Consider the following 10,786-nt stretch of genomic DNA (forward strand, 5'->3'; position numbering starts at 1 on the left):
CATCCTACAAAATTCACTATTAAAAATTTCATTTATTAAAAATTCACTACTGGTGGGGGGTTCAGTAGGTGGAGTTGGGAATCAGGAAACCAGTTAGAAATTATTGCAATAGTCAAGGTGAGAAATGTTGGTGGCTTGGACCAAGTAGTGAGAAGTAGATATGGGATATATTTTGAATGACAGCAGAGTAAGTAAGGGTTGGTCAGGAGGAGTGGAAGAGGAAAGAGCAAATTCATTTCTGCACATACTAAGATTTCAGTGTTCAGTTCAGAATCTCCAAATAGACTTGTTGAGTAGGCAATTGAATATCATATGCGTTGAATGCAAAGGAGAGGTTGGGGCTAAAGATAAATATTAAGTTAAATTATGTTGACTTTTTATATTGACTAATGGGAGCTCTGGTAGCATAGTGGCTAAGGCACTTGACTGCTAACCAGAAGGCTGACGGTTCAAACCCACCAGCCACTCCTCGGAAGGAAGGTTGGGCAATCCTACTTCCGTAGTGATACTGCCTCGGAAACCCAAGGAGGGGTCGCTATGAGTCAGGGCTGACTCGATGGCACATAACAACAACAACAACAACAATGGAAAAAATATTTTATTTTATTAGAACTGTGGTTCTAATAAAAGTATAATGTATTTGAAATTAAGTACTAGGCTTTATGAACTATAATACTTATCTTATTACTCTGTCTCGAGTTACTGCTGTACAGCATAATTATCAGAACAATGGTAGCATATGATACTTCTGAATCAAAAAATACTTCTGATTGCATTTTAGAATAAATCTTTATTCTGAACCTATTCAAGTGTTTAGAGTTAGAACATATTCAAAGTTAAAATTGTTTATAAATGACCAACAAATAGGGTACAATGATGATTTTATAATTTCTTAGTGATTTTATAATTTGTATATAGATAAAATCCTAAATAATCCTATTGCTATCATTATATACATATATTTATAATATACTTATTTTTAATCACACCACATATTTACAAATTCCTGAAAGACACAGGAAACTAGGGAGTAAGAAAAGGGAGAGGAAAGCCGCTTTCAGTCAGACAGATTTGGAATAAAATTCAAATTTCACCATCTTGTATTTTTACACAGAAAACGTGTGTTTTATGCTTTTTGCAAAACTGCACAACATCCTCATGCATTGCTTTCTTATGCATGCTGTGCACATTTTATGTGTGTGCACATTATTTATAAGGACATGCCATAGGTAATTTTCTAACCTCTCTGAGACTTGGTTTCTTTGGGTTTCTAACCTTTCTGAGACAATGGAAATGGTACTGTGTTTCAAAGGATTACCAGTGAGATTAAATATGCTTTTATATGCAAAGTACATAGAACATCCCCAGACACAGAGTGAATTTTCAGTAAATATTAGCTTATTTTTTCCTTTAAATATTTGAAGGCTGTCATGTGAAATAGTGGGTGCATTTTTAGACTTGTGTTACAAAATGAGAAACACAGTAGAATCAAGATCAGTTCATCAAATTTAAATGGATGAAGAGAGAGATTTAGTTCAGTAAGTGATGAACACTAACAGAGTTTTCTAAAATTTTAATAAGCAGTTGGAGGAGGTCCTACATTTCTATTACAGCAGTTACTCTGTATAACTGAAAAATAACATTTCCAAACTATCATAAAGGAGATTTTGTTATAAGTTTTGTTATACTGTTGCATGATTTTCAAGTTTAATGTTATTTTTCCCAACTTAATCATTATGTGATTTTTATGCCACTTAATTACTTTATTCCACAAATATGTTCAACATTAAGTAGAAGAACTAAGGCATGGGAGAATTGTTTGTTGTAGCAATTTGAGGTAAAACACAACCAGTTATCTGCTAGATTTACTCAATAAAAATAGCCAGTCTTGTTAATCCCTTGAGAAGTAATTTCAGAACTACTCTCCTTATTCTAAGTTATTAACAAGTTGTCTAAATTACTAAAGATGGTGCTATAGTAACCATTTTTTGTTTCCAATAGCCAGAGGTCAAACAGAGGTAATATTTGTTTAACTGAATTAGGATGCCAACATTCCAAATAATGTCACCTTTGATTTCAGCAAGTGAGATAGAAAGACTGAGGAGCTATACTCCACTGATTTTTAGAAAAATACTAATTAGAGAAGCAGATGAAGAGGAAGTAAGAAAATCAGAATGGAAAAGGAGCCAAAAATATTTTGGTCCTTTGACCAGGAAAATAAATAATTTATAAGTGTTGTGTCATTAAGAATAATCATTGGGTGTATAAGATCCTTCCTGAGAGGGATTATATCAGTCTCATCTCCTACATCAGGGCTTTGTGTGCATGATGTCAAGATGATTATCTTCTTCAGAAAATAATACTAGTAGTAGAAGTGATAGTTGTGATGCGATATAAGATATGTGATATTCTAACACTTTTCATTCTGTCATTACTGATTTAAATGTAAATTAAGCAAACTTGCTATACTCTATACCATTTATACAGTATCAGTAAGGTGAAGATTGTTTGGAATTATAGTAACTGTGAGATTTGTCTCTTGGTTTTTGCTCTTTTTATGCCTTGCTTTAGTTTGTATCTATATAGTTTAGACTATAATTTACAAATGAATATAAAAGAAAATTGAAATTAAAAGATTTATTAAGTATAGAAATTACTTTCATAATTTAACTTGGATTGAAAAGTTTAGTAAAGGTTAGTATTTAGAAACATCATAATTTATATTTCAAGTAAAATTTCCAAATAGAAGTAATGTGGTATTTTTTTTTAATTCTGTCCCCTTTGATTTTAGTGTGTATGAAAATGTTATTTATAATATTGAAGTTAGAAAATACTTGTCTCTTGTTTTTCAGTGGATTAGTAAATGGTGAATATAATAGATGCAGTCTATTTAATCAATTTTTTGCTGAACAAAGAAATAATCTATTGATAAAATATTTTTCCTACACAGATGCTTTCTAGAACAAATATGATAGTATAACTGTTTATATTTTAAGTTCTTAGGACCTTTAGATGAAACTTTCTATGCAGAAGATTTTTACTTGTTGGAAAAGATAACATTTAGTAGTTTAGTAGAGAAGATTAAAGGCATTGTTAAAAATATGGAAATCAACTCAAAGAAGTAAGTATTTAAAATCATAAAATTAATTGATTTTGGGGATTTTTCATTTTGAATGTGATTGCTTTTTTAATTAGAAAAGATCTGAAATACATAGAAAAATAAAAATATAATAAGAATTATATAAGAATATAAATAGAAGACACTCATTTATTCACCACCCCCAGTATGTATTTTTTGCCTTATTTGCCTTGTATCAGAACCCTGTTTCTGTGTCTCTGACCCACCCACCTCAGTCAGCTCCCTCCATAAGAGGTAACTTCCTCCCTACAGATGGTGTGTATGATTCCATATTTGTCTTTCACATGTAAATATTCATCATCAATATCTATTATTGTGAATGCCTTGAAATTTTTACAGAAAATTATACTGTAGGTCTCCTTATGCAGTGTATTTTTGTAGTAACTTTATCCATGTTTGGAGCTCTGGTGGTTAAAGCATTGGGCTGGTCACCAAATGGTTAGCTGTTCAAACCCACCAGCCACTCCATGGGAGAAAGATGAGGCAATTTGCTTCCATAAAGATTTACAGCCATGGAAACCCTGTGGGGCAGTTCTGCTCTGTCCTGTAGGGTTGGTATGAGTTGGAATTGACTAGATGACAGTCAGTTTTGGTTTGGTAACAAGTTTGGAAGAAAAGTGCATTTATATAAAATTTGTCCGTTGGAGATATGTTAAATTATTCTTACTTGGGACATTAATTTGACATAAAGTATGGACCTTTCTCTTCACCAAAAAACTTACACGTTGTTAATTCATCTTGTATCTAGCATGAATGACCTTGTAATGAAAGTTGATGCCCTTGTTTCCTCTTTGCCTAAGCGTGTATCTCGGCATGATGTTACATTCCTTAAAGAGGATCACAGGTAAGAATAAATAGTCTCTCTGTGCTTTTTTTCTGTTGCTATGTGCTATACTCATCGCTTCCATTTGTATTATTTACAACATAGCAAAACTAAAAGTGTAAGTGTAAAAGGTCTTTGTTGGGAAATGAATGTAAACTGTGGTTTTTAATATGGTTAGGAAAAGAAATTCCAGTTATGTGTTCCAATAAATATAGGATGATAGATTTATGGCATAAATTGTCAAGTAAAGTTATGATTTATCATAACTTTCTTACATACTGGTTATTTGGAATTATCATGTATCAGGATAATTATTATAATTAATAATATTTTATATTCTCAGTATATAGAAGACTCAGTTAAAGAGTTAGGATTAATAAAGTTTGGGGTTGCCTATACACAGATTTGTGTGTAGTATCTTAGGAAATTTCAAATAGTATTTTAGAGTAGGATACCCAAAATGTGTTCTATGTGGCACTACTCTGAGATGTTGATAGACTTTCTGGGAGAAAACTGTTCTCTGGTCAATTATATTTAGGAACATAAATATATATAATTATATATTATATATATATATATATTTAATATATATAAGGAAGGTTGGGCAATCCTACTTCCGTAGTGATACTGCCTCGGAAATCCAAGGAGGGGTCGCTATGAGTCAGGGCTGACTCGACGGCAAATAACAACAACAATATTATATATATATATAATATATACATTATATATATAATTATATACCTTATATATATACCTCTTTTAGTGATTTTTCATGTGCATTAACATATTAATGGTTTTGAGAAGTGTGCAGTTAAAAGAAGAAAAAGAAAATTTCATTTTTTGTTAATCTGACATTTGAATAGCTTATTTATCCATGAACTGCTTTTTGTTAAAAATCTACTCTCATAAAATGTAGCTTCATGAAAACTGCCATCAGAGAAATACTGTTTTAGAATAATAAACTAGTTTATATTTCCACTATGTAACACAACTCCTCTAAGTTCCTTAATATGCTCTATCTATGTACATGTAGATAGATCTGTCTCTTCTGAAGGGAACTTTCTTTTTGTTTTTAATTATAGCCCATTTAGAATTGAGAGGAAGGGGATCAGTTAGACATTATGTCAGTAAGCTAGTTAAATAAATAAATAAACTCACTGTCATTGAGTTGTTTCTGACTCATAGTGACCCCCATTGTGTATCTGAGGCAGTAGATCTTTATGGAAATAGATTGCCCCACCTTCCTTCCATGGAATGGCTGGTGTGTTTGAACGAGTAAACTTCTGGTTAGCAGTCAAATGCCTTAGGCTCTGTGCCACCAGAGTTCAGTCATGCTTTATTATGTCATCTTATTCTAATCACCATTACAAAACTCAGTTAAGATAAAATGCTTCTTCAACACAGACTTAAAATAACACATTTGCTTGCTAAGTTATTGGATTTTATGGTAGATTCCATCTTATGGTTCTTAAATTTACTATCTGAAGATATCTTATGTTTCAACAACTTGGAAATAAGAGAAATAAAATGGATTTGAAAGTTAAATTGTAAAACAACACATAAGAATCAAGGGACACTTAACCTAAATGGAAAGATTAGGGCCCAGACCAGCAAGAGTTAATGATAACCTGATTGAAAGTGTTAATTTTTTATGAAACAATAAGGGTAGTAATTAGGATTCAATCAGAAGAGTAGAATTACTATATAGATATAAACACTTAGATAGACCTTCCAAGATTATGGGAGCTGATTAAGCAAACTCTGTAAGGCTTTTGACTGGGAAGATGGTTGTAAAGAGGAAAAGATCAAGGGCAAACTGGAACCTTAAGCATGAGCTGAAACCCCACAAGAAAGAGCTGAAACCTTTATGCTGGCTTTTCCTGCCTTTTACTTTGACATATGGCAAGTGTCCTGCAGTAGACACCTCTGTCATGGAACTAAACATACACTCATGGCCCAGGGATCAGAGAAGCTGAAGGAGGATACAAGAGGAGGTAGAACAGTTTTAGATGCAGCTTCTGCCTCGCACTGTGGTGAATCAGCAAGTCAGTAATAAAATGTGTGAGCTATGAACTGATTGTTGCTTCCTTTCTGCCCCACAAATCTCCTGAGAAACTCTCTTGTGGCCCATCCCAATGGAAACATACAGGAAAGTGAATTTTAGAAAATGTAGTTAATCCTAGCCAAGCTGACACATTATAAAGCCACTGCATGGACCAAGGCGATAAGGTGCTGTGGTCCACGGATTTGTTCTGCCTAGCCCCAATATGAGTCAGATCCGACTCATAGCAAGCCCTCCTTGGATTTCTGAGGAGGTATCACTATGAAAGTAGATTGTCCAGCCTTCCTTCCGAGGAGTAGCTGGTGGGTTTGATCCACCAGCCTTGTGGTTAACAGCCAAATGCCTTATGCACTATGCCACCAGAGCTCCCTAGCCCCAATGGTAAGCTGGAAATAGCAAAGGCAGTTTGACCATAATCATATATTTGATTCCTCAGTGATTTCTAAGCCCACATTCTTCATTACTGAGCCTTACTATTTGTAAAAGCAGCTATATACAACTTTCTTCCATACTATTATTGAAGATTCCTTAAGCTCACTCAAGTCTTAAAATGATCAGCTTTAATAACTTTCTCTAGAAATACCATTCTTCGTTTATCAGAGCTGGCTTTTGATTTTTTCTTATCAAGAAAAATAATAATTATAATATTTTATAGGATGGTTCAATTTTATATAAATTTATGCATAAATACATAATAGTATTTAATTTCAGAAAATGTTAGTCTTTGGAAATTTATCTTAGGATAATAAAATATGCTACAGAGATTGGCAAAAATTTTAAGTTACTTTTCCTTTTAATTATTTCTGTAGTTATGTATAAATATTATTCCATGAGCATATACATATATTTTACAATCACATAGAAAAATGTGTATAAATTATACCTTTTTAGTGAAGTATGTATATTTATTTGATTTTTTACACAACAGTATATCTTTGCTACTCTGTTCCTATGTCTATCTGGAGCCATTTTATAAAACTAAAGAAATGTATTATAAGGTTTAAATCTATTATTACTTGTAAAAAATAGTGTGCAGAGCTGCCTGACCTCCTCTAATTTCACAGGCAGAGAGGAGGAATAAGATCAACATCCCAGAGGCAATTCCTGTCAGAAGTGCTTCTATCCTCTAACCTTTTTACCAGTTTCGACACCAACCACCCCTCCCACAGCACTCTACTTTTCTGCAGGTTCAGTAATTCTTTGCAGGGGGCACACAAAACTCACAAATAGTACTAACAGTTATGGGGTTCATTAGGGAAGTAACAGGTTACAATGTGGGATCATAAAGGACCAGGATACAGTTCTTTGATTTGGACAGCCTCTTCTCAGAAGTACCTGCAGGCATGCCTCTCTATCTGGCCCTTGGCCCCTTGGCCACTTTCTTGCTCAGGTGTGTGTTACAAAGTTCTTTTAGCTCTGCTGATAAATGCCCACGGGCACAGCGCTCTGCCAGCAAGCCTCCTGCCTGAAGACACTCATCTTTCTCACTCAATGGATCAGCAAGCTAACATCCAGAGATAAGTGGCTACAGTACCCAGCCGGCAAGCCTCCTGCTCCAAGGCATTCAGCTTTCTTGCTCCGTGGGCCTCGAAACTTACTCTGCTCTTTGTTCCGTGGTCTCCTGCTGGTGTCCTGGTTCTATTCCTGACATTTCTCTGCCCTCTCAGCAAAGTGTTACAACTCTCTTTCTGGGTCCTGGGTTTAGGAGATTTATTACAGGGATCTCGGGTCCAAAGGAGATGCTTCACTCTTGGCTGTTCTTTCTTGATGACAGTTAGAATCCCTCTTTTCTGCCAGTGGGATTTTAAGCCTAGCGGGATAGCAAAATTGACCAATCCCTGTGTTAGGGTTCCATACACCTTATTTACCTGATCCCACTTCCACAAGGATGCCATGCACCATATTTACATTATCAGTAAGCTATCCCATACACTTATGCTCCATAGCACCTCACATTTATATAGGCTCACCCAGTCATGTGGTGAGAGTCACAAAGACTGTGGCTAGAAAGACCATCTCAAGCAATTCACTATACCACATTACTGTAATCATATATTTGATTGTTTTTAATTCTTCTTCTGAAAAAGAATCTGAAGTGGCATATAAGAATACTTAAATTTGACAAGATAAGTTGGAAGTTTTACAAAAGGAGGAAGAAAATGGTAGAGTAGAATTCAAGAATGTTTTACAGTGTAGATTTTCAACAACAAAATCAAATTATTAAAAAATAAAAGGTCACAAGAAAACTTTTGGGGCTAATAGTTGTATTTATTATCTTAATTGCTGTGATGCTTTTGTTAGTATATGTATAAGTCAAGACTTATCAAATTGTACATTTTGAATATATGCAGTTAATCTATGACAATTACACCTCAAAGAAGCTGTACTGAAAAGTCATGTCAATGTTAATTTTGGGGGACACTAATAAAAGTACTAAATAGTTCATTTTACCATTCTCAGATCTGAGGGAATATATCTAACTAACACAAAAACATCTTGGTTTCAGTTTTTAAGTTGTGTGATCCATGAGAATATATTTAAGCTGGATTATCAGAGTGTTCGCTGTAATAATAATTGTTTTTTAGATCATCCATTCATGAAGTCATACTTTCATTTTCTGTAATTCTTTCCAGTTTTGTACTATTGGGTCAAATCATTAGACTCAAATTTTCATTTTCCTGTGTTAAATAACCTGCACTTTTTGTTAGTACTTCAAGGAAGAAAGCAATTTATAAAAATGTGTATAGCTAAGATCATGGTTAATTAGATAATTGCATAAAAGTAACATCTTTCATCTTATTTCTGTTTTTCTAGCATTATAAAGATCAATCCTCAAGAAAATAGTATGTTCTTTGATGTCATTGCTATTGTTGATCCATTGACAAGAGAAGCACAGAAGATGGCACACTTGCTAATTGTAAGATAGTATACAATAAAATATTTTTATTTTGGAGTTGGTCATCTTTTCAAATCTATTTTCAAGGATTATTAATTTGTTTTATTATTTGTGCTCTTGATTCTTTACTTCACCCAACATTTTAAATAAATAGTTATATATTAATGTAAAAAATGACATGCTAGTGCTCTGCACAGGGTATTATGACAGTACAATGTTAGGTGTTATGGTAGTTAAAGTGTGTGAACTTGGCTGAGCTGTGACTTTGAGTAGCTTGGCAGCTGGGTGTTATTCCCCATGATGAGATTGGATGTGGTAGAAATTGGTGATCAGTTCCACAGTAGAATCTGCTGTGAGCAGCTAATTAGTTGCCTTTGAGGTGTGGCCTGCTTCTAGTGTTTATGGAGAAGTTTTGAGGCAGGTCTCTAGCTTTTTGGCACATTTGGATCTTGCTTTTACCCTAGTCTTCATCTAGTTCCTGGACTTGAACCAATGGTCTGCCAAATTGCCTGCCAATTTGGGGATTATACCATTTTATTGCCAACCTTGGGTTCGTCGGCCTTGGCAGCCAGTAACTGCATGAATCAGAAGAAGCCTCTAGTTCCAGTGGGCCTAGAACAAGAGGCAGAGCTAAAGGGGCTCAAGGAGCCTTACCCAGTCCCTAGACCCAGCACTCTGAATTTGGACTTTCAGCCTTCTAAATTGTTGTTGTTGTTATGTGCCATCAAGTCGGACCTGACTCATAGCGACCCCTCCTTGGGTTTCCAAGGTGGTATCACTATGGAAGTAGATTGCCCAACCTTCCTTCCGAGGAGTGTTTGGTGGGTTTGAACCGCCAGCCTTCTGGTTAGCGGTCAAGTACCTTAGCTATCAGAGCTCCTTTCTAAACTGTAAGAGGATAAATTCCTATTTGTTAAAGTCATCCACTTGTGGTATTTCTGTTACAACAGCACTAGAAAACTAAAACAGGTGTCTTTTTCATGGTATAAAGGATGGCTTACTCACACTTAATTAGATTAAAGGATAATAAGTAAAGTTAGCCAAAGAGGCGAAGCTAAGGGAAGGGTGAACATGAAGGTTGTATTAAATTGGTTTGACCACTGTCACAAACACCAAAATAACAGTGTCTTTCACAAGATTGAAGTTTATTTCTCTCATCTAATAATCTAAGTATAAGCCATCCTGAATTGATAAGACAGCTCCACAGTGTGAGGGCTTCATGTACCTTCTGACTTTTATTCAGCAATCCTCATCAATCAGCTTCTACATGATGGTCTAAGATTACTTGTACAGCTTCTACCATCATTTCTGTGTTTCTGCGAGTCAGAAAGGAAGAACAAGGAAACTACACCAAAGTTGGACTTAGTTTTTCCAATCATCTCGCTACACCTAACCACCATGGAGCCTGGAAATTTTCATGTTAAACTAGAGTGGCATGAGCTCTGCAAAAACCTGAAAGTTTTCTATGAAAAAAAAAAAAAAAGAGAGAATGAATATTGGAAGACAGCAGTCTGTCAGAGGACATTTTGTGGTTTACTGTTTTGCTGGAACTTCAGGGTTCAAAAAATTAAAATACAACCTTCAGTAGTCAAATTTGGAAGGCTTCATAGTTTTACTAATGATTTTCAAAACTTCCTGTTTAGCACTGCTTTCATTGTTTTTATTTATTTTTTAATTTTATTTGGATTTGGGTGAAGATTTACAGAGTAAATTCACTTTTCATACAGCAGTTCACATATACTTTGTCTTATGTCATTGACCAAAATTTACAATGCAACAGCTCCCCTCCCATTTCCTCCCCATAGTTACCTCCTCCCAGTGTCCATCCCTTCATACTCTTCTGCATCCTGAGCTATCTCCCTGTGC

The 10,786-nt window shown here is 34.7% G+C and overlaps 1 protein-coding gene across 1 annotated transcript in view; it reads left to right on the top strand.

Moving 5' to 3' along the window:
* UGGT2 (UDP-glucose glycoprotein glucosyltransferase 2) overlaps positions 1 to 10,786 on the top strand; it is a 601,530-nt gene that overhangs the window by 424,771 nt on the left and 165,973 nt on the right. The window contains exons 23-25 of the mRNA XM_007944010.2: positions 2,997 to 3,121; positions 3,888 to 3,983; positions 8,839 to 8,941. Coding sequence (XP_007942201.1) covers positions 2,997 to 3,121; positions 3,888 to 3,983; positions 8,839 to 8,941 — 324 coding nt within the window. The remainder of the gene's footprint in view (positions 1 to 2,996; positions 3,122 to 3,887; positions 3,984 to 8,838; positions 8,942 to 10,786) is intronic.

Source organism: Orycteropus afer, unplaced genomic scaffold (assembly GCF_000298275.1).
Source record: "Orycteropus afer afer isolate SDZICR_OR568_19922 unplaced genomic scaffold, OryAfe1.0 scaffold00117, whole genome shotgun sequence".
Classification (NCBI taxonomy): Eukaryota; Metazoa; Chordata; class Mammalia; order Tubulidentata; family Orycteropodidae; genus Orycteropus; species Orycteropus afer.